The sequence below is a fragment of the Coenobita brevimanus genome, chromosome 89 (assembly GCF_032717465.1).
Source record: "Coenobita brevimanus isolate Jiangsu-jjx chromosome 89, ASM3271746v2, whole genome shotgun sequence".
Classification (NCBI taxonomy): Eukaryota; Metazoa; Arthropoda; class Malacostraca; order Decapoda; family Coenobitidae; genus Coenobita; species Coenobita brevimanus.
Window position 1 is genome coordinate 11,596,149 of NC_137042.1, and position 25,392 is coordinate 11,621,540.

General features: G+C 41.1%; 1 protein-coding gene across 2 annotated transcripts in view; it reads right to left on the reverse strand.

Moving 5' to 3' along the window:
* Positions 1-8,952: 8,952 nt before the first annotated feature.
* Arp2 (Actin-related protein 2) overlaps positions 8,953-25,392 on the reverse strand; it is a 44,344-nt gene continuing 27,904 nt past the window's right edge. For both annotated transcript variants that reach the window (XM_080281391.1, XM_080281390.1), the window contains 5 exons: positions 24,796-24,956; positions 24,031-24,250; positions 15,271-15,504; positions 14,135-14,347; positions 8,953-10,628 (listed from right to left, as the gene is read on the reverse strand). In XM_080281391.1, coding sequence (XP_080137517.1) covers positions 14,150-14,347; positions 15,271-15,504; positions 24,031-24,250; positions 24,796-24,956 — 813 coding nt within the window. In that variant the 3' untranslated portion in view covers positions 8,953-10,628; positions 14,135-14,149. The remainder of the gene's footprint in view (positions 10,629-14,134; positions 14,348-15,270; positions 15,505-24,030; positions 24,251-24,795; positions 24,957-25,392) is intronic.

Sequence of the window (25,392 nt, forward strand, 5' to 3'; positions counted from 1 at the left end):
TGTGAAACTGGATTGCGGTTGCAGTACTGAGGTAGCAGAACTGCACATTCCAAGTTTATTGCGGAATTGCGGTAGCAGAAGGTAAGGATCAGAGGTTGGAAATGCAATGTGGAGTTGAATTTTGGATTGCAGTGCCCAGCTCTAATTAAAAGGCTGACTCTACAAAAAACGATTCACTGGGGGACATCCATCCAATACTGGACTACTGCTGTTGCAGCCTGTGGCAGTGTGGGATAAGGATGTAACTCAATCCTTAAGTAACACGTGGTTGAGTAACACGTTTTTGTTCTAACGCGGCCAGCATAATGAGACAAGTCATGTCAACACGCGGAAAAAATCGAGCTCATGCGGGAAGTCAGCTGGCCTGGGGACGAAATTTTAAAGCCGTGCGCTATGACGTCACCCTCTAACCTCTGGGTACATTTCCTGGGCACATATTTCCATCCTGTATGGGTATTTATCTCAGTACCACAGCCAGCCATCTCAGCCAAACAGCCCTAGTGAGATGGGATAGGTTAGGGTAGGTTAGATTGCTGAAATTTTGCCTGGGAAGCACATTGGGCATATTTTCGTGAAAAACCTATGGTTAGTTTTGAAACGAATGGGCAAGCGTTGTTCGTGGCTGAGGGTTCCTGGTGGTTTTTATGAATACGCATACAGAATGGAAACGTTTTCTGGGCAAACTCAAGGCAGAACGGTTTGACGAAATTTATGGGTTTCGGCAATTTCAGGGGACAAAATGGAATGACAATGTATGCTAATCAGAAAAAAAAAAAAAATCCTTTCGTTCTCGTGAGTTACAGTTCAGTTTCACATTCTTCGTTTGATTTCATGCTTCCCAACACATTTTGTACCAACTGGGCATATGATTATCAGTCCTTTCTCATGCCTCATCTAGTTCTTACCCACAATTATCTTGGCTTTTGCAGTTTTAAGGAACGAAATGGAACGAAAATGTTTGCTAATTAGAGGAAAAGTTACTCTTTCGTCCATGTGTTATCGTAGCGTTCAATTCCACATTCTTCGTTCGATTTAATGCTTCCCAACACTTCCAGCTACCTGAGCATACTATTATCAATCCTTTCTCATGCTTCACCTAGTTCCACCCCACACTCATAATGGGTTTCGCAGTTTTAGGGGACGAAATGGAACGAAAATGTTTGCTAATTAGAAAAAAATACTTTCGTCTATGTGTTCTTGTTAGTGTTCAGTTCCACATTTTTCATTCGGTTTCGTGCTTCCCAACACATTTAGGACCGACTGAGCATACGGCTATCAAGTCCTTTCTCGCGTCTCACAGACTCTACCTCACAGTCATATGGGTTTCGAGTTTTAGGAGACGAAACTGAACGAAAATGTTTGCTAATCACACACACACACACACACACACACACACACAATACTTCTGCTCGTGTATGTGAGCATTCAGTTTCACATTCCTCGTTCTTCTTCCTCATAGTCTTATGTTTGTCGGATTACTTCTGGGAGGTAAATAAACGTTTCATACTAAATCTGTTTCCCCCATCGTTTTAAGTTGTATTCCGCTGTCAACTTGTTTGACACATCAGGGTTACGGCGAAATTAGGGCCTGTCCTAACCTAAGTGTTTAAACTTGACCTAACCTAGCTTAACTATACCTTATAATTTAACCTAACCTAACGTAGCATCCAGTTGGGAAGTTGGGAGACGAAAATCACCTTTGAGTACATGAAGACAATCATGTTATGGCTTAAGGAACGTGATGATAAAAAGTGGGAAATTTTTCAGCAGGAAAAGGTAATTTACCACCCTGAAAATAGTCAGAAAAATACAGAAAACAAACTGGAGGAATATGAACTGAATTGGTAAGGTTCTTCCACTGCTTTAAGCGTACAAATACCAAAATGGCAAAAGAAAAAAAGAAAAACCATAGCATAAAAGAAAGCACCATCATAACGATTTGGAAGGACAGGGAGAAGATAAAGATCATGCGTAGGAAGTGATGCAATCCTGGCAGCTGTGAAGGTTTATATGTTGTCCTGAAACTGACTGAGAAGCTTATAGGGCGTTATGTGGAGCGTCAGAGAAAGCAAACTCTCACTTTTACCCCCTTTTTACCATCTTAACCCACGTATTTACCTCCACCTATACGCACCATCCGGTAAAACACTGAAAGAGATATAACTGTTGTAATTAAAAACATCAGTGGTATTAAAAATGGCATTAACAAAAACAGAAGTTGGACTGGGTCAACACCACCTCCACTGAGTACCCTATTGTTGATACGTAGCTCCACGGTATTTTACTCCCGCCCCCCAACCCCAAAGTTGTTGTCAAAGTTTCGCCTTCTCGTATCATGTGGCCTTCGGGAGAGACGTTAGGCCGTATAGTTAGACTAAAATTTACGGGTCTGGCTGTTTTAGGGAAAAAAATGGAGCGAAAATGTTTGCAAACCAGAAAAAAGGTACTCTTTCATCCATGTGTTCTGAGTTAGCGTTCCGTTTCACATTCTTCGTTCGGTATCGCTCTTCCCAACACATTACTCTTCGTTCAGTATCGCTCTTCCCAACACATTTCGAACTGATTGAGCAGTTTAGCCATATGTTTAGTTTATCAGAAATGCGTTGGGAAACGCGATATCAAACGAAAAATGTGAAACTGAACGCTAACTCACGAGAACACACGGATTAAAGTAATTTTTTCTTGTTAGCACAAATTTTCGTTCTATTTCGTACTCTAAAACTGCCAGATCCATAAATTTTTGTCTAACCATATGGCCTAAGGTCTCTCCTGAAAGCCACATGATATGAGAGAAGGCGAAACTTTGACAACAACATTGGGGTTGGGGGATGGGAGGAAAATACCGGGGAGCTACGTATCAACAAAAGGGTACCCATCCCAACTTTTATTTTTGTTAATGCTATTTTTAATACCATTGATGTTTTTTAATTACAACAGTTATATCTCTTTCAATGTTTTACCTGATGGTGGGTGCAAGTGGGGGCTAATTTACGTGGGGTTAGGTGGTAAGAAGGGGTAAAAGTGAGAGTTTTGGAAAGTTGCCAGAACACATTGTACCATTATACATGTAAACATATTGTCTGAGTGACGCGGATTTGGGTACCACGGTCCTTGTCCAGTCCCTATTGCCCGCGGTACTCAAGGATTGAGTTATATAAAACATTCTGAAACTAAGTAGTTATTACTCCTTGCACACATCTTAGCAACTTAAGCATGATCCAAACTAAGGTATCTTTAAATGTACACAACCAACTTTTCTTGGTCAGGGAGCTGTAACACTAAGTGTAACCATGCCAATACAAAGGTAAATGGGAGAAGGAGGAGGAGGTAGTGGTGGTGGTGGTGGTGGTGGTGGTGGTGGTGGTAGGTGCAGAGCAAGATGAAGAGACAAAATCTGAATACATGAGAAAGTGAGATGGCATAAGGTAACTGTCACAGTTAGAAACTCTGACAGATACATAAAACTACAGTATGGTGATACCTGTATAATAATTGTGATTTTATGATTTAAGAGTTGAGAGGAAGGATGGGACTGAAATATGTTGTTTTGTGATAAGGAGGGGTAAACTTAGATGGTTTGGGCATGTAGAGAGAATGTAGGATGACGACTGGCCATCGCATTTGCACACTAGAAAAAAAAAAAATCATTCATTTAATCATTCATCATCCAATCCTGCATTGTCCCATGAGGAGCGTAGGAGCCCAGGGTTAGGCAAGTTGGTCGTGACATTTAAGATGAGAGTGACCAGCCTCACTCATCCATGAGTGGCATTACATGAGAAGTAAACCCCAACCACCCCTTGGATATAAACCTGCACCAGCTCAATCCCATTGGAGTGCCTTAATATATAGATAAATAGGGTGCAGATATAGGTGTGGTTGTGCAGAAGTGCAAAAACTTAGAGGTGTGTGGAAATGGAAGAGGCGAAAGTGCGGGTGTGGAAGTGCAGGTGCAGACCTCCCATTTGGTGTACGGTTGCCCAGCACTGAAAATTGGGTGTGGAAAGTGAGAAGTGTGAGTGTTAGGGGTAGGGCTGCAAGAAGCAGATGGTAAAAGACCTGGGACAAGGTCAGAGAGTGAGACTTCAGGGATAAGGGAGTGAAAAGAGAGGCTGTCAGAGATCGGGCAGTGTGGACAGCCACCATTCGGTGATCAAAGTTGACACGTGCAACCATGTTGGAGTCTTCATAAATGAAATGAAACAATACGAGTGAGGTGGTACAAAATTAATACAAAACTTTAGCTGAAATTATTCATATACAGAAGTTTTTAGTGAACTTAAGTGAAAATGGTCGCGAACTAAAATGCTGTTGTTGTGTACAGTATACTGTATTATGAAAGACAAATATTACATGAGAAATTCATTAAAGATTCTCCGGTGTGCTCACAACCTTCTACTCTGTGTTTGCATGGCATCTGTTTTTTGGCCAGCACGGCCAGAAATTAAAACAGTCAAGCCCTAACTGCAACAGAGGACGTGTGATCTCGAACAGTCACCTTCTGCTGCATGACATTATCTGTGGGTATCTACCCTACTCTACCCACAGTGAAGGAATTGTAGGCTATTCCTTTGACACTGTTTAATGTCTGGATTGTGATACTGTTAAGACAGGGAACGTGAGTTTGCGTTTTACTGATCAAGCTCAAATAATTATTTACAGCTATGTGTCCCTGTCATTTCCATTTTTTCTAGGTAGCTCTTGTGTTTTTATCTGTGTAAGTGAAGTAGTTGTAGTAACAGATCAACCACTGTTTGTCTTGTCATGCAGACCCATTAACTGCAAGCAAGCAACTGTCCCTTCAGGGCCATCCTGTGCAGTGAAATGATGTTCCCCGGTGATGCCTCTCCACAGCAAGAAGCAGGGTAGATTGTGGAGCTTTGGTCCTGGATGGGCACCACATTATGTCTCCCCATCCAGTTAATAGGGGTGCCACCATAAGCACCTCACCCTGTTATTTTGTTATATTGTTATTGACCGACTTTGTAAATGGCATCCTGGGTTTCAGGAAACCATTAGGCTTGTCACTCAGTGCAGTCATCTTAGGATGAAGTAGGCAGCACTACATCAAGTGAGTGGATGATGGTCACCACCACCTACCACTATGTGTAAGTGAACTGAATGTCAGAAATAATTTATTTTTTAGTTACGGTAGTTGGGGGCGCTCACCATCCACTCACTCGATACAGTGCTGCTTTGGGTGTCTGCCTTTTCCTTTCTCCCTTCCTTCCTCTTCTGTCATACTTTCCTTCATTCTTTCCTCCTCCCCCTGCCTACAGGTTACTTTACACTCCCTCTGCTGTCTTTTTTTTCCTTCATTCCTTCCTCTTCCTTCTGCCTATGGGTGACTCTACTCTAAGTGACATGCCAAATGGTTTCTTGTAGACCAGGAAACCATTTACTGCGCAGGGTGGTAACCATATAACCAAATTATTGTTCTTGGTGGTTTAGTGAGTACCGGTAATTAAGGAGCTCCAATCGGACCGAGCTGGTGCAGGTTATACAGTAATTATGTCCTAGAGGTGGCTGGGGTTTACTGCTCACGTAATGCCCTTCAAGGATGAGTGAGGCTTGTCACTCTCATCCTGCATGTCAGGACTATCTTGCCTAACCCCAGGCTCCTACTTTCCTCATGGGGTAACATAGGATTGGGTGATGGATGGATGGATTTTTAGTTGTATTCTTAAGCTATGACAATGGTGCCACAAGATAAGCACCAGTGTCACAGCTAAACCTGCAGGATGTGTAACCATTATAGCTGATCTCACAGGACCAGGCCACTTCACCTCAGGGGGTGCTGCTTTGCTGACTGTCAGTCACTTCTGCTCTTGTGACAACAAAGACAGTTGGTCATCCTATGAAGCTTAGAATGTTCCAAGCTCCAGATGCTCTTTGAAGGTTTTTGGTGTGAGTAGTGCTTTTCACCCTGTCCTCATCATAGAGGCAATACCATCTACAAATAGCTTTATATCATTGCTGGGCTAATATAAGACGCTACCCAAAAGTTCCAGTAATTTGAAAATTGTAAGAAAATAAGTTACCTTACCTCCTAGTTCTCACTGTTGCCTTTGAAGTAGTCCCCTTGGGCATGTAGACAGTGGTCCCAGTGTTTTTTCCACGAGTCCATACATCCCTGGAAGGCTTCAGGCATGATAGTCTTTAGCACTTCCTATGATTCTGTCTGGATCTCCTCAATTGAGTCAAATCGACGCCCTTTTAGTCATAATTTCAGCTTGGGAAACAGGAAAAAGTCGCAGGGGTCATGGCCAGGCGAATAGGATCGGTGGGGAATGACTACCGTGTTAGTGGAAGCCAGGAACTGCCAGACAACAACTTATGTGTGGGCAGGGGTGCTGTCATGATGAAGGACCCAGTCCTTGTTCCACTGCTCTGGACGTTTGTGGCGGATGTTCTCCCTCAGACGCTGCAAAACTTCACAGTAAAACTTTCCTCTGCCAGACTGACTGGGTGGGACAAATTCCTTGTGAACAATCCCTTGGATATCGAAGAAAACAATCAACATCAACTTAACATTGCTGCGAACTTGACACGCTTTTTTCGGCCTTGGTGAATTGAGAGACTTCCATCGCGATGACTGCTGCTTTGTCTCCGGGTCATAACCATAAACCCATGATTCATCACCAGTTATGACCTTGGAGATGAAGGTGGCATCATCTCTGACCTGGTTCTTGAGCTCCCTGCAAACTGTAACGTGATGTGTCTTCTGTTCATCACTCAGCAGTCTTGGCACATATTTTTCAGCAATATGTTTCATGCCCAACACGTCCAACAAAATCTGTTGCATGCTATCATGAATAATTCGTCTACGATCTGCAAGGATAACCTGACAAACATTTCTTACATTTTCTGGTGCTGTTGCCGTTGACGGTCGTCCAGAACGTTCATCATCTTCGACGGATGTTCATCCTTCCTTGAACCGCTTGTACCAGAAAAACGTTCTGCTTTGGGACATGGCACTGTCACTAAAGGCTTGCTGAAGCAACCAGTGAGTTTCTGCAGCCATCTTGTTGATCTTGAAGCAGAACTTGATGCAGGTTCTTTGTTCCGTGAGGTCTGCCATTGCAAAACCGCCAAACCACCTACACACCATGTTACAATAGTAAGCATAGATCAACAACACGCCCGCTCACAGACACGGCCAGGGCCACACTGACGCACAAGGGGTGTTGCTGACTCCTCCTAGTGGCAAAGGGCTAACTGGAAACAGTCGGCTCCCTCTGTTCAAATTACTGGAACTTTTGGGTAGCACCTCGTTTTCGTTTTCGTTTTCGTTTTTAAAGGCTCCAACATGCTTGCATGTGTCGGCCTTGGTCACCTAATGGCGGCTCTCCACGCTGCACGATCCATTGCAGCCTCCCTGTTCAGTCCCTTAACCCTAAGGTCACACTTAATGACCTCGTCCCATGTCTTTCTCGGTCTACCCCTCATAATCCCACCCCCAATATTAACACTTCTCACCCTCCTCACCCAATTATCATCCCCCATCCTCTCCACATGTCCAAACCACCTCAATCTACCTCTCCTCATCACAACACCAATACACTCCAGTCCCATCCTACCTCTCAACTCTTCCATTGTAAACCCAGCCCCTCCAGGCCTTGGACGCAGGGACGCACTGCACATCCACCTAATCATTGTCATTTCTGTACGCCTGAGCCGGCGCATATCTTCCTCCTTCACTGCCCAGGTCTCACTGCCATACAGCATTACACTCCTAACACATGCTGCATACAAAGACCCCTTAGCATGTAGGGAGAGCCCTCTCAATGTCAGGAGAGGCAAGAGCTCCCTGAACTTCTTCCAACCACTTCTCACCCTAGCCACAGAGCTAGCTCCAGCCCCACCTCCAGCACACAACATGTCTCCCAAATAACAAAACTCTTCCACACACTCAAGAGATTCACCAGCAAGTTCAATCCTTTCACGTCTGACAATCTCCACCTGCTCACCCCGGCACGCCGTACACATAAAATCAGCATTATCTCGCAGTCTACCTCTGATACCACTACATCTCTTATGCACCCATTTATCACACACACCACACAAGATGGAATTACTTCCCACACCCTTGTGGCAAACTGCACATGGCCACTCTCCCTCGTCTTTGACAGTACCGCCACCAACCCTAGATATCATCACTTTTGTTTTATCTGCATTTACCCTTAAACCCTTTTGCCCCATACCATCTCTCCACTTCCTAAACCTTTCCTCCACCTCCCTTTCATTTTCTGCAATCAACACCAAATCATCAGCATACAACAACTCCCACGGGAGTCCGTTTCTAAAGTCACGTGAAAGGGCTTCAAGTACCATGATAAACAACATGGGACTCAAGACTGACCCCTGATGCACACCAACATTCACGGAAAACTCATCACTCAAATCTCCATTCACTCTCACCTGGGTGTGAGCACCCACATACATGGCCATAACCACCCTAACCAGTCACTCCTCCAAGCCAAGCTTTCTCATTGCCCACTTCACCACCTCTCTAGGGACTCTGTCAAAGGCCTTTTCCAAATCAACAAAAACAAAATAAAGATCCCTTCTCCTACCAACATATTTTTCCTGAAGCTGTCGAACAATGAATATGGCATCAGTGGTCCCCCTACCTGGCATGAACCCGAACTGCATCTTATCAATATTCACTCTTTCTCTAATCATACCTTCTAAAACTCTCTCCATTACCTTCATTATCTGATCTAAAAGCTTTATACCTCTATAATTTCCTCTTTCCAGGGCATCACCCTTCCCTTTATACACATTTACAATTACACTCTTCAGCCAATCATCTGGGACAACACACTCATAAATAATCCTATTTATCAGGTACATTTAAATACTGTACAGGCATATTATTATATCAAAATTTAAGAATTATAATTCATTTTCTTTTTTTATTATTATTCACAATCATTCAACAAAGAAATTAATGTCTAGCAACAAGATTGTTTCATACTTCACTTTTCACTTCAGAGTGAAAACTTCATAACCAAGATACTTACAGGCAACAGGTGAAAACAGGATATTCTATCTAAAAATGCTTGAAAATGGAATGCAACACCCACTGGTTTTCATTACAAACCCGGTATGGTACTCTGTTCAGTTTATCTAAACATACAATATGCTTTTCATAAAAGCAAAAACCAGTAATAGTACTCTTCAATGGAAGGCAATATCTAAGTCATTAAGTGGTTTAAAAAAAAAAAAAAAAAAAAAAAAAGGATCCTATACAAGATAACTGTACTGAACATATGGCGAGCCAAATACCGCTTGTAGCCCATGGCAATACTCCATAAGTACATGCAGATTCAGCTTACAGTAAAAATACTATACTGTAATGGGATTTTCCTGATAGTTTCTTTGCAGCCAATGTGTCAGTTTTCTTGGCATGTAGTTATTTCCTATTTCTTTCTACCATGTCTGAGCTAAAACCACTTTTTGCCTTTTCTATGCATAAAAAAATTTATCAACAATGCCATTCTCGTATTAAGTGAAGCAGCTACATAACTTGGTGTGTTAGGCACTGCTGTTCTTCAAGCAGATACCACTAATATATTAGACTTTGATCTGTGAAGTTTTGATCCATAACAATACTTTTTTTTTTTACCACCTATGAATACATTTTGCTTTATAGTCAATTCTTTCACTTCTGGTTTTAAAATACTGTAACTCAGAAAATCTGAAACTGTAGAAAAAGTTTTATGCACATGGTAAGCTTTGAGCTACCCCTGCCAATGAAGTACAGTATATAATATACTAACATACTAACCAGATTCATTCAAATCAACATTTTTTTATAAATAATCATAATATGAAATTAAAAATAAGAAGATGTACACAAAATAAATCACCAGGCCATAGGACAAGGACCAGGGAAGACGTTCAAAATATATCAAACCTGAATATTTATCAAAATGAGATGAAGGACTATTAATCTACTGATCTGACTACTGTAAAGGTCAACTTGTATTGCTACCTGATTAGGGAAGTAAATGTTGATGGGGGTTACAAGTATATGAAGTTACTAAACTTTGGTGATAACTGTACAAACATTTGTCTCTTTCATTTTCATGAAGTTTCCGTCATGATGAAAACACCAGCTTTATTAAGACTGTACAAATTAGTGCCTGACCTTCTCTCACAATTAAATAATGATCCATACAATGGGGCATTAATATTAGATCACATACTGTTACTACTACAAAACAGAAGAAGAAGAAAAAAAAAAGGTAATTATACAGTACAGTTTTGGCAATCCTCATTGTAAGTAAAGAGGACAGAGTTCTAAAATACCACAATTTTCTGCATACTAGTACCATTGCTACTGTAATTATAGAGAAACTGGCATATTATTTTTATGGGTAGCAATGGAACTATGATGGGCAATTCTTCTTTAACTGAGGACATAATTACAAAAAACGTTATTTATAATGAGGACTGCTAATATATCAAGTAGCATATGTATCACTGTTAGAAATGGTGTGAATGAAGAGGGAGGGTGGTGGTGAGATCATGTTAGTCTTGTCTCTTCTTGTGGAGTTCTGGTGCTGACAGCATGACAGATCCTCAGCCTCCAACCCTCGCTACCTCCTTTCCTGAAGCACCTATCATGCAAAATTCACATACATTAATCAGTTCTGTCAACCATCACTGGTACCAAGGATCTGTAAAATGTCTCCGAATGGCAATTTTGGAAAGTATGTATGTATGTGCCGAAGTGTAAAGGTAGGTAACAGTTACCTGTAAAGTAGGCGTTACTGAAAGAGAAGGAACAATTACAGGAATACCGTGCTAATGATCCCCCTTTATGCGATACCCTGCCTTAGCGATGTAAAAAAAAATTAACACCCTTCTCTGCCTAACGATGGTCAGTCCTCGGTTATGCGATTTTTTTTTGTTTTTATCGATTGTAATGATATTTTATACTTAAATTTTGTTTTTGAACTTAGATTAATGTGTTTTAGTCAGTGGTTGGCAGCGCAAACGAAGAAAGATCTTGCGCAAGCGCAAATGCGCAATCCACAGTTCACTACCTTGTGCAAGCGCAAGTGCGCAATCTGACAAATATTTAGCTTGCACAATGTCGCAAAGCGCAAGTGCAAACCATTTGCATATATTTGTGGGAATTACTGTAAAATATTGATATTTAAATAAAATAGCATACTTACTTATTTTTATTTATTATTACAGTATTATTTTCTATTAATTGTAATTTGTGCAAGTGTGCAATCTAATATTTAGCTTGTGCAATGTCGCTAAGCGCTAGCGCAAACCATTTGCATGTATTTGTGGGAATTACTGTACAATATTGAGTTATTTAAATAAATTTGCATCCTTACTTTTATTTATTATCATTCTATCTATCTGTCCGCTGCCAGACGCCTTAATCCCGTAAGGGGTGGCCACTGGCCGCAAACAAGCAAATCGCCTCCATGTCACCCTGTCCCTCGCCATTTCACTGCACTGCTCCCAGCTCACACACCCCTCTCTCATATACTTCTCCACTCCATCCCTCCTTCTCATCCTTGGCCTCCCCCTCTCTCTCCCCATCTCCACCTCATTCACATACACTCTCCTTGTTAGTCTCTCACTCTCCATCCTCTCCATATAACCAAACCACCTCAATGTGTTTTTCCTAACGCTTCCTATCATATCCACATCCACACCACAATGATCCTTCACTCCCTCATTTGTCAGTCTGTCTCTCCATGTAACTCCACATGCTCCTCTCAAATAACTCATTTATTTTCACAGCTCTCACTCTTGACTGGTGTCCCTCCAACAAGGTCAAAGCTTCACTTCCATACATTAGCGTTGGTATCACAATACTGTCACGATGTAACTTTTTCACTCGCGGAGCGGAAGGACAGGGAAACAAAGGCTATGATGTTGCCAGTTTTACTTTTATCTGCATTTTTGCAAAATGTTTTATTTAATAATCAGTATGGATATACAACAGCATATGTAATTCCTCACAAAATTCATTAAAACATATTATTTGAATCAAATATCCACAGCCTAATAAATCATCAGGCTGTAGAGGAATTAGTTGGAGATGAATAGAGAGGCTTTAGGAAGGGAAGAGGTTGTGTAGATCAGATATTAGTTCTTAGATCTTTAGTGGAAAAGTTTCTAGAGAAGGGAAAGTAGTTGTATGTAGCTTTCATGGATTTGGAGAAAGCATATGACAGGGTGGATAAACAAGGATTGTGGAAAGTATTAAGAATATATGGAGTAGACAGGAAGTTGTTGAATGCTGTGAAGAGTATGTATGATGGTGCTAAGGCTGCAGTGCGTGTGAATGGTGAACTAAGTAAATTTTTCTCTTTGAAGGTTGGGTTGAAACAGGGATGAGTCATGTCTCCATGGTTGTTCAATCTGTACATGGATGGGATAATAAAAGAGGTACAAGGTAGGGTAGTGGATGTTGGAGTGGCCCTGGTGAGAGAGGATAGTGTTTGGAAACTCCCTGTACTGTTGTTTGCAGATGATACTGTGTTGTTGAGTGAAGATGAAGGGGAGCTGCAAGGCTTGGTGGATGAGTTTGGGAGAGTGTGTAAGAAACGGAATCTAAAGGTGAATGTAGGGAAGAGTAAAGTGATGAGAGGTGAAGTCAGTGAATGTACAGCGAGGTTGGATGGTGAGGAATTGGAAAATGTGAGTATGTTGAAGTACTTGGGTAAGGATGAAGGTTTGGAGGGTGAAGTGCTTGAAAGGGTACAGCAGGGAAGAAAGGTTGCTGGTTCTTTGAAAGCAGTGATAAGAAACAGGGAAGTGAGCATGGAAGTGAAAAAGTTACTACACAACCGTATTGTGATACCAACTCTAACATATGGAAGTGAAGCTTGGACGTTGTTGGAAGGACACAAGTCAAGAGTGAGAGCAGTGGGAATGAGTTATTTAAGAGGAGCCTGTGGAGTCACATGGAGAGACAGGCTGACGAATGAGGATATAAAGGAGCGTTGTGGTGTGGATGTGGATGTGATAGGAAGTGTTATAAGTAACACACTGAGGTGGTTTGGCCATATGGAGAGGATGGAGGGTGAAAGACTGACGAAGAGAGTGTATGTGAGTGAGGTGGAGGGGGGGAAGAGGGAGTGGGAGGCCGAGGATGAGATGGAGGGATGGGATGGAGAGGTATATGAGAGAGGGGGGTGTGAGTTGGGAGCAGGGCAGTGAAATGGCGTGGGACAGGGCGACGTGGAGGCGATTTGTTTGTGGCCACCCCAAACGGGATTGAGGCGTCTGGCAATAGATAGATAGTTTTAATTATTTTTGTATGGAATTGCATATGCTACTCTTAATAAATAATGCATTTTTAATTTATTATTATTTACTAATAATAATAATTCAAAAAATATTTAAATACATTATCTCTGCTGAAGCATTTTAAGAAATGCTACTACCCTCTGTCCCTCCTACCTCCCCCCAGCCCTCACGACACGACCGAGCCTCCCCCATCCCTTGTCCAGGCATATGGGAGGTTCCCAAGACCAAATGTCCCTTGGATTGCACAGTGCGCAGTCCACAGTACAGGTGCGCAAGCGCAAATATAGTCGTGCAAGCGCAACTAAATTTGCGCTTGCGCACCTGCCTTTTCATGTGTGAAAGCGCAATATTGCGCATGGTCTCGTGCGGTGCACAATGCGCAAACGATATTCACTGGAGCACAATTGCCCTTTGCGCAAGTGTTTGCGCACCTGCCCAGCACTGGTTTTAGCCATAGGTAGGGTGAACACTGTCATTTTTTGGTACAGTTTACTAAGTTTGATTTTTTTTCCTGACTTATTTTTGATGATTTTCTGATTTTAGGTTTAGGCTAGTTATAAACTGCATTTAGGCTTAGTTAAGCTTGTTTTAAAGCTATTCAGAGGTATAGGTGAGCTTGGAACTTGTTTTTCACTCATTTGGGTGGGTTTTGGACTTGGTTGTGGGAGAGGGGGATTCCAAGGCTCACAAATATATCCCAATTTTTCCTGTTAAAACATCCCTGTTTGAGATACCCTGGCTCAATGATGGGTTTCACCAAATGCATCTCATTGTTATAGTGGGGACAGCCTGTATACACAATGTACTAAACAAAGCATCTACGTGGGGGGGTGTCACTTACCTAAATGGCCATTCTTTATGAGGCTCCTCCTGGCATGAGTTTCTCAAGCGCCGCCTGAACGCCCTTCTCCTGGTACTCGCTGCGAGAGATCCAAAAGTTATCTCGATCCTTCATCACATCTGCTAGCACAGCACCACCAATGAACACCATATCCTTCCGTCTTGGGGGATCCTCAATCCTGATTTTCAGCTTTGACAATCTTTCCACATCACCCTGTAGAAATGAACTGACTTGCAAAATCATCTTCACTGAACTTGGCAAAGTTCAGCAAATTCCACTACATCATGAAACTACATGTTCTACGCAGGCACTGAAATAATTCCACAGGTTATTCTCTGACTATAGAGGCTGGAGTAGAGAGGTATATGAAAGATGGGGGGGTGTAAAGCTGTGGGGGGGGAGGTGGCAAAATGGCAGGGGATAGGGCAATATGAAAGCAATTTGTTTGTGGCCACCCCATATGGGATTAAGGTGTCTGGTTATAGGATAATAGACTGACAGATAATTAATGAGAATGCAAAAATTTCACAATACTGTATAACATACTACAATTCTGTAACTCTGCCGAACAATTTAGATAAAATAAATCAGCCGTACAATCTGCATTAATACAGTAAAGAAAACACACACTGGCATATTTTATTAAAACACACTGTAACATGTCAGCATCATACTGATATAACCATGCTGGAACACTGAGACACAAGGTATGTGTCTGGTACTTTTCTTTACAAAACAAAATCAGATATACCTACACACACACTAATTTAGTAACCTTATACTTACTCACACACTCTTTATCAAATCAACTCACCAATCCAACCTTCACATCTAAGAGAAAGAATGCTGAAATATACCATAGGCAAATGTTTTTTTGCTTGTAAGATATGGTCACTATTATGAGGGCTTGGACACGTAAATGATTCTACAACATATTTCATTGGACATACTGTTTAATAGACCTCAAATTTATGCCTTCCTCATTTTAAGATGCTACTTCACCCTATCTCTTCTGAGAAAAAAGAGCTTGGGGTGATGATGATGATGATGATGATGATGATTATAATGATAAAATAATCATAAAGTGATAATGAAGATTCATCACTACAGACCAGTGCACTTGTACTATATCCCACCTTCAACACCCTCTCTAGGTGAAGCTGTTTGAGTTCCCTTTCAAGTCGTGAAGGAAGACCTGGGTACATGGTGGATCCACCAGAAAGAACTATGTGTTTGTACAGTTCAGGTCGAATGTCTATGTCACAACGCTGGATGGTGTCGAACAGCAGTTCAGCAATACCTTGGCCCTCCACATTGATTAGATGTGGTTGGAACAATGCTTCCGGTGCCTCAAATCTTTCACCCCCTACCTGTTGACACAAATGCAAAGTACAGTACATATATGGGCTATGAGTTACACATACTGTACACACACACACACATATACAGGGTATATATATATATATATATATATAACCAGATGCTGTTGGCATCCCTACGTGTCAAGTGGGGTTGGTGGAGGATTAGTGCCCCTCCCTGTAAAACAATTAACTCTAAGCCCTTGGTCACCCCGTTTGGGATACATGGCGTCTGGCAATGAATGAATGATGAATATATATACTGTAATATATATATAGATAGATGGATAGATAGACAGACAGATAGATAGACCAATAGACAGATACACATACACAGTCAAGATCAAAGTTGAGACTTGCACACTATTTCAAATCAAACTACCCAGCTACTTTTTTATTTTCTTATCACTCTGCAACAATAGTTGGAAAGTAATAAGCTGGTTTTGGATATCGATAGAACAGAATACTGTACTTCAACTGGCTATATATACTGTACAGTATATATATATATATATATATATACAGTATATATATATATATATATATATATATATATATATATATATATATTGATAGATAGATAGATAGATCGACAGATATACAGATGTATATATAGACGTATAGATAGATATAGATATAGATGTATATATACATGTACATATATATATATATATATATATATATATATCATCAACCATTTGAATGTCCACTGCAGGACCGGCCTATCCCCGCTGAAGTGGGGACGATACAGCCAATGTATCTCTACCGAGTGGCTTAGGCTGTCTAGTAAAGATTGTACGTAGGGTGAGAAGTGCTTGTGAGTGTAGTGTTGGAGTGGTTTTGGATGTGTGTGTAGTCTGTGAACCAAGTGTAATCGGCCTGCACAAGCCGACTGGGTGCAAGCAAACTTTATAGTGTACAACACTAGTTCAACCAAAGCACCACTTATGTCCGCCAAAGCAGCACGTAGCCGGAAGAACACTCCCAGTTTATTACCCTGGCGGGGCTCGAACCCTCGTTCTTCAGTGTACAAAAATGCACACTTTACCACTGTACCACAGAGGCTCATATGCTGTATATTTATATAAATATATATACACACTCACACACACACTCAGTATATGCATATAAGAAGTGGTAGGTGGGGGCACTAACTATTCACTCACTCAATATAGTGCTGCTTTGGGTGTCTGCCCTTTCCTCTCTTCCATCTTTCTTTCCTTTATTCTTTCCTCTTCCTTCTGCCTATGAGTGACTCTACACTGAGTGACATGCCAAATGGTTTCCTGTACACTAGGAAATCATTTACTACTCTGGGTGGTAACCATATAACCAGATTATGGCACCTGGTGGTTTAGTGGGTAATTAAGGTGTTCCAATCGGAATGAGCCTATGCAGGTTTATATCCATGGGGCTGATTGGGGTAGATTGCTCACGTAATGCCACTCAGGGTTGAGTGAGGCTGGCCACTCTCATCTTAAATGTCAGAACCAACTTGCCTAGCCCTGGGTTCCTATGCTCCTCTATGGGGTGACATTGGATTGGATAATGGATAGATGGATATACTGTGTATGTGTGTGTGTATATATATATATATATACATATACACACACACACACACACATAGTAAAAGCTCAATATAACGAACGCGGGATAAAATGGAAGCTTCAGAAAATGGAACAACTTTATCCGTAAGGTACTCGCAACATACCGGAAGTTTTCCGGTCTTTAACGAGGCGTCAGGTTTCCGTAACGGAAACAAGCCGGCTTGTCAGTGGCTGTGGAAAAATCGTGATGCACAAGTCATATCCCCCCCATTTGGAGGTGAGTTTTTTACTATTTTATTTATTATTACTACTGTATTATTATTTTTGTGGGGTCTGACTGCTCTGTGTGTAACATTCTGACTAGCATAGGCAGCATGTCTGTCTGTAACAAAAGAAGCTATTTAGTAGCAACTGTGTACAGGCTTCAGGTCGCGAGTTAGGGAAGAAATATAAGAAAAATCGCAAATTTCTGGAAAATTCCGTTTCATCAATGATTTTGGAACGGAAGCTTGAAAAAGCAGAATATTTGATCAAACGGAATAGGGGTTGGCTGAATTATTACGTTAAATCAAGCTTTCACTATATATATAAACATATATATATATTATATATATTAGTGGTAGGTGGGGGCGCTCACCATCCACTCACTCGATGTAGTGCTGCTGTCGGGTGTCTGCCCTCTCTTCTCCTCCATCCTTCTTTCCTTCCATCCTCTTCTGTCTTTCTTTCCTTCCATCCTCTTCTGTCTTTCTTTCCTTCATTCTTTCCTTGTCCTCCTGCCTATGGGTGACTTTACACTCCCTCTTCTGTCTTTCTTTCCTTCATTCTTTCCTCTTCCTTCTGCCTGTGGGTGACTCTACACTGAGTGACAAGCCAAATGGTTTCCTGAACACCAGGAAACCATTTACTATGCTGGGTGGTAACCATATAACCACATTTTGGCGCCTGGTGGTTTAGTGGGTAATTATTGCACTCCAGTCGGATTGAGTTGGTGAAGGCTTATATCCAAGGGGTGGTTGGGGTTGATTGCTCATGTAATGCCACTCAGGAATGAGTGAGGCTGGTCACTCTCATCTTAAATGTCAGGACCAACTGCCTAGCCCCAGGCTCCTACACTCCTCATGGGCAATATAGGATTGGATGATGGATGGATGGATATATATATATATATATATATATATATATATATATATATATGCAGAGACTTCACTTCACCGTGAAGATATGTATGCAAATTAACCACAGAAGAAATGAAAGGAGCGACAGTGAGTACTTTCGTATATTACATCTTCAGACAGAGTGAGACAGAAACGTAAAGGGTAGAAGTCTTTTATGCACACCCGCAGCAGGTAGTGGAACACAGAACAATGGATGACCTGAAATTTTACCTGCGGCTTAACTTAGGGTCACCTGCAGCAGGGAGTGGAACACAACAAAGGATGACCTGAATCTAAAAATGCACGTGACAAAGGAGGAAGGAGTAGGAGGGGAGGAAAGGGGAGTGGGAGGGAGGGGGAAGGGGAGAGGGGGGAGGGAGGAAGGGATAAATACTGCTGCTTAAGACCTAGAGGATTAATGCTTGGTGTGTCCCACACAGGTGTGACTACACCACCAGGAGATGACAGGGAACAATCACGTGTTAGTCTGGGGGATACTGCTTTAAAATTAATTCAGTTAACATTTTATCACACTTAAAATGACCATAGCTCATGTTTACATTCTTTTCATATGTGCCAGAAATTAGACAAGATTTCATTACATTTCTTTCATCTATGCTTTTTGATCTTGCTAGAATCTTGGAGCCTGTCCAGTCAATATGGTGATCACTGGATGCTTTGTGCTGAAATAAACCACTACTCTGTTGGGCTGTCCTTACACTGTATTTATGTTGTGAGATTCTAGTTTCATATCTTTTCCAGATTGTCCTATGTAAAATTTGTTGTAGCTTTTACACGGGATTTTGTAAACAACATCTGAATTACTGAAAGGGCTGTTCTTGATGAGTTTTTTTTTTAATGGTGTTCTCATATTTGAATACTACTTGTACATTGAGTTTCCTCAGTATGTGAAAAACATCAAGAAAATTTTCATGGAAGGGAAGGACAAGGGTTCTTTGAATGTTCTGGCGATCTGGCTTATTAGTTTTCCCTTCAATGAATCGTTTCTTGGCTGTATTGTGGCACTGAGTTAGTACGCTTTGTGGATATTTTAGCTTCTTTCCAATACTCTGAATCATTTTTAGTTCATCATCTAAAAATTCTGGGTCTGAAATTCTATATGCTCTTAGGTACATGGATATGAACACAGATCTTTTTACTTTCATATGATGGTTTGAATAGTAATGAACATATGACATAATATTTGTAGGTTTTCTGTATACCTTAGTCTTCAAAACATTTTGGTCCCTGATAACTTTTACATCCAAAAATGGCAATTCATTATCCATTTCCATCTCATGAGTAAATTTAATCGATGGAACTAATGAATTTAACTGCAGGAGAAATTCATCAATGGGAAGACTGTCACGTGCATTTTTAGATTCAGGTCATCCTTTGTTATGTTCCACTCCCTGCTGCAGGCGACCCTAAGTTAAGCCGCAGGTAAAATTTCAGGTCATCCATTGTTCTGTGTGCCACTACCTGCTGCAGGTGTGCATAAAAGACCTCTACCCTTTACGTTTCTGTCTCACTCTGTCTGAAGATGTAATACACGAAAGTACTCACTGTCGCTCCTTTCATTTCTCCTGTGGTTAGTTTGCATATATATATATATATATATATATATATGTATATATATATATATATGTATATGTATATATATATATATATATATATATATATATATATATATATATATATATATATATACATATATATATATATATATATATATATATATATATATATATATATATATATATATATATATATATATATATATATATATATATATATATATATATATATATATATATATATATATATATATATATATATATATATATATATATATATATATATATATATATATATATATATATATATATATATATATATATATATATATATATATATACATAGTGGTGGCGACCATTACCCACTCACTTGATGTGGTGCTGCCTACTTCTTCCTTAGCCTTTATCATTCTTTTCTGTGCCTGCCCTCTTGTCTTCCTATTTCTCCCATCTTTCCTGTCACTTCTTGTTGCTTTTCTTTCCATTACAGGTGGCTTTACATTGAGTGACAAGCCAAATGGTTTCCTGCAAGCCAAGAAACCATTTACAGCGCTGGGTGGTAACCATATAACCATACCATAAGTGCTCCCCACGTGTCAACAAGTGGGTTGGTGGAGGGTTAGTGCCCCTCCCTGTAAAACACATAATTCAAAGTCAAATGGCCACCCCTTACAGGATTATGGTGTCTGGCAATAGAAAGAGAGAGAGAGAGAGAGAGAGAGAGGTGGGGGCACTCACCATCCACTCACTTGATGTAGTGCTGCTTTGAATGTCTGCCCTTTCCTTTCTTCCTTCCTTCCTCTTCTGTCTTTCATTCTTTCTGTCTTCAGGTGACTTTACATTTACTCTTCTGTCTTTCTTTCCTTCACTCTTTCCTCTCCCTTCTGCCTATGGGTGACTCTACAATGAGTGACAAGTAAGATGGGTGACTCTACAATGAGTGACAAGTAAGATGGTTTCCTGTAAACCAGGAAACCATTTACCATGCTAAGTGGTAACCATATAACCAACTTATGGCGCCTGGTGGTTTAGTAGGTAATTAAGGTGCTTCAATCGGATTAAGCCTGTGCAGGTTTATATCGAAAGGGTGGTTGGTGTTTATTGCTCACATAATGCCACTCAGGAATAAGTGAGGCTTGTCACTCTCATCTTAAATGTCAGGACCAACTTGCCTAGCCCCGGGCTCCTACGCTCCTCATGGGGCAGCATAGGATTGAGTGATGGATGGATGGATATATATATATATATATATATATACACACTCAATCCTCGTAAATCGTGTGTTCATAAATCACGGATTCGTAAATCACAGCTAGGTGGCCGTCAGACTGCCGGCAACCTTAAATCACTGTTAAGTCACGAAAATCACGGACCTAGGTACCCAAGTGAAGCCTTTTCAGGGGAAAACCGTAAACCGCAGCATTCAAACTGAAAATCGCGACCCAACAACCAATCACTGCACATCCCTGGTGGCATATGTGCATACTGATGCCGCCATGTTGTTGTTGTTTTTGTCCCACCAGTTCGCACACTACAGATCGTCGCCGTGGAGTACAAGAATTACCTGCCCTTTTCGTGCAACTTCCCCCCGCCTCCTACCTGCCATGGCCCCTCCCGACCCCCCAATGAAGCGCTCTAAGCAGTATGGCATCAAGAAGCTGCCGCAATTGTTGAACAGTCAACGTTTGGAGCTCATTCATCGTGTTGAGAGAGGAGAGAAGTTTTCAAAGCTGGCGAAAGAGTTTGGGAAGAAAAAGTGCTGAGAGGTTCTAAGTTCTTCCCAACACCACCCCACTCCATTCACTTAAGCAATTTTGTCATAGGATTAAGGTGAGATCCCTTAACATGGCTTATATCTATTTAATACATGCACTGAATATTCCTAAATTTGTATGTTTGTGTTTGATGGTGCCTAGATAGGTGTAGGTAAAGTGCTGTGGGGCAGGTTGGCCAAAGTCCAGACCCAAATTAATTTTTCACATAAGAGTTATTGTTAATAAATCACGGAATTCGTAAATCACGGCAGTGGTCCAGACCTAAACTGAAGCAATTTACGAGGACTGAGTGTATATATATATATATATATCTATATATATATATTCTACACCCTCTGCAAACAACCTTGATCCCATCACCTCTCTGTGACCTATGAAAAACACATTTAAGGTAGGCTTAACTCCAGCCATCTCCCGAGTTAATTCTGCTGTCACTGTACATCTGGCAACACCCTGGACACTCCCAGACTCACTGATGCATGAACTGTGCCAGTGCTCGCCAAGCTCTCGTCAGGGGAGGGTGTATGTTGTTGATGCTCCTGCTGCATAAATTCTCAGTTTCTTCCCTAGCATCAATTTTACACCTGACACATTCCAAGATGCCTGTAAAGTACTTGAGTGATGTAGAAAAGTAAAAAATATTAACTATGATAGGCGAAAACGTCACTTTAAAGTGACGTTTTCACCTATCATTGTTATGTTATCCTGAAGTTTTCAAGCTAAATATAGGAGAGTATGAAGGTGGGAGTGTGTGTGTGTGTATATATATATATATATATATATATTTATCTATCTATCTATACCCCGACGCCCTAATCCCGCAAAGGGTGGCCGCAGACAAAACGCCTCCAAGTCGCTCTGTCAACCGCCATTTGACTACCCTCCCCCCAACTCACCCCCCCCTTCCCTCATATACCTCTCAACTTCATCCCTCCACCTCATCCTCGGTCTACCCCTCCCTCTCCCTCCCTCCACCTCACCTACATACACCCTCTTAGTCAGTCTTTTATTCTCCATTCTCTCCACATGTCCAAACCACCTCAGTGTATTTCTCCTAATCTTCTCAACCACATCCACATCCACCCCACAACGTTCCTTCACTTCTTCATTCGTTAACCTGTCTCTCCATGTCACTCCACATGCTCCTCTCAAGTAACTCATTTCCACTGCTCTCACTCTTGACTTGTTCCCCTCTAGCAAGGTCCACGCCTCGCTTCCACACGTCAGCGTAGGGATCACAATACTATCATGCACGTGACTCCTTAACTTCCATACTCACCTCCCTATTTCTCATCGCTGCTTTCAGTGAACCAACAACCTTCCTTCCCTGCTCTACCCTTTCAAGCACTTTATCCCCAAAAGTTCCATCCTTGGTCATCAAATTACTATATAATATAACTATGAACATGCTGCAGCAAGAAATTAATGCATTTTAACTTTGACAGTAAAACAAAAACATTAACAATGGCCATCCCAGGCCTCATGTGTTAGGTGCTTGCATGTGTGTGTGTGCATGCTCGCGTGCGTGCGTGCATGCGTGCGTGCGTGTGTGTGTGTGTGTGTGTGTGTGTGTGTGTGTGTTTGCAAAGCAGTGCACCCAACACATGAGGCCTGAGGTGGCCGTTGTTAAAGTTTTTGTTTTACCGTCGTCATAATGCGTTAATTCTTTTGTGCAGCATGTTGATAGTTATATTACTGTATATACTTTTAACACATTCTAGTGTTCTATGGTTGCATTAGTAGTGGGGCCAAAAGTCTTAAGCATGAAATCAGCTTGAGATGTAACTGCCAGTTAAGCATGACAGGTGGGGTGGGGGGTTGGGCATGGGTAGGGGGGAGGGTCAGAAGCTGGGGTAGTGGCGGGTGGAGTTTGTTTCATCCCCCCCTCCCCTCTTCCCTGGGTAGGGAAGGGGCACCCCAGGGTAGATATTAGCAACTGTAAGTGTATATATCTCTAATGTTTTCAGAGGTCCCTCCCAATAGTCCAAGAAAACCAACAGTCCAAAAGACCCTTAGTCCCCTGCCATTCGAGTTACAGGACTTTTACTGTACTTTTGTGTTTCATCTGGTATTTATTTTCCCTCTATTCATATCACGTTGGACATTTGATTCCATGATATGAATGGCTTAGGGACTTCCCAATGACGTTAACCTATTTCTCCCTTACACCACTTTCATGCCAAGACTGCTTCAATTCCAGCCTCAGTGAAATATAGCCATATTATGGCTTGGTGCTAGTTCTTCATTATCCCTTTCCTCCTTCCTTCCATATGATGTATTCTACCACTAGACCACAAAGTGTCTAATTTTTCAAAAGATCATAGGAATGGAATGCTGGGCTACCATACTAAATTTCACTTCAAGCTGTTTGGCAAGTCATGCAGCTCATTATACACTCCAAAGTGGATTATCATTGCCATGACAACGTTTTCTACCACTTCATAATTACAAACTCTTATCCAAAGCATTTCGGGAAACTGACCTTAATGATACGTCCATCAGGCAACTGATAATTTTCTACAAGGACAGTGGTCTCTGTGGATAGCTTTTGTTCTTGTTCAATGTTGTAGCCAACGTAGCAGAGTTTCTCTTTCATCATGCGCACTGTCTCAAAGTCAGCAGAATGGTTGAAGGCATAACCTCGCAACAGCAGTAGCTTGATCATGTAGATGGTAATGTCTCGGCCAGCAATGTCTAATCTCCTGAAAGTTAGGAGTCAGTGATGTCGGTGTTGAATCAATCTTCCACAATACTGATGACAGCTATAAAATATATTCTTCTGATATGTAAAGTATGTGTTAAAGAATATCACAACTATTTTCATTAACGTACTGTAAATTATGGGAAAACAGCAAATCAGCATTAGAGGTTGCAGTGGAACGTTACAATGCAGAGCAATTTTTGTAATTTACTGTGGACATGTTGGTATAAAAATGGACCAAAAAAGACTAAATATAATAAGGATGGTAATGGTAAATGATGACACTAAGGTGGGCAGTAACACCACACTGATCAGTTTATTTTTAGCTGACAAAATTATGTAACTCCCACAACTTGAATATTAAGTCGTGGCTGCAAGAAATTCGATGAACCTTAGTTTAGGCAGGAATGAGTCTCTTTGGTTACTTTCAATTCACCCTCTGATCTGATTACACTTGGCCAGCAATCATCAGGTGACAATGGTAAGGGATCTTTATTAAGTCAAAACAAACATGCTAGAACAATCCATATAACATGATAATTCTACCTGATCTGAGGTAAAGTGAATCCCTCATAGACTGGGCAGATGTGAGTGACTCCATCCCCAGAGTCCACAACCACCCCAGACTGCAGACCCTGAGCATATAGTGTCAACACTGCCTGGATTGCTACAAATGCACCTGCAAACCCGTACTTCTCAAACATCATCTGTGGAAATTGAACTGGTTAACTTGTTAGAAATAAACAATCTAAGTGGCAATTTTCATAAGAGATCTATAAATGAGTGTAGCTAAAAGGGGGAATAGTGCAGTATTTGTACCACAGACTGACAAGAGCAGGTAGTTAATGAAATGTACTAAACCCTGTTGTAAATTGAATCAGGCCAAAATTAATGAAGTTATACATCTCTTAAAAAGCAAATTTTAAAATAATGTTTTAAATGAAATTATAACCAATGAACAAATATACATAGTGACAGCAATGGTCTACGCATTTTCCTGGGAATGTATTGTAACTGACAGGTACACTCGGTAAAAAAAAGTATCGGTGCACAACACTGACGAAACATTTTGGATCATTGTACGAAGGTCTCTGAAATATTTGTGTCCGACGTGTTGGGAGGTGTCATATAACGTCATCTGAG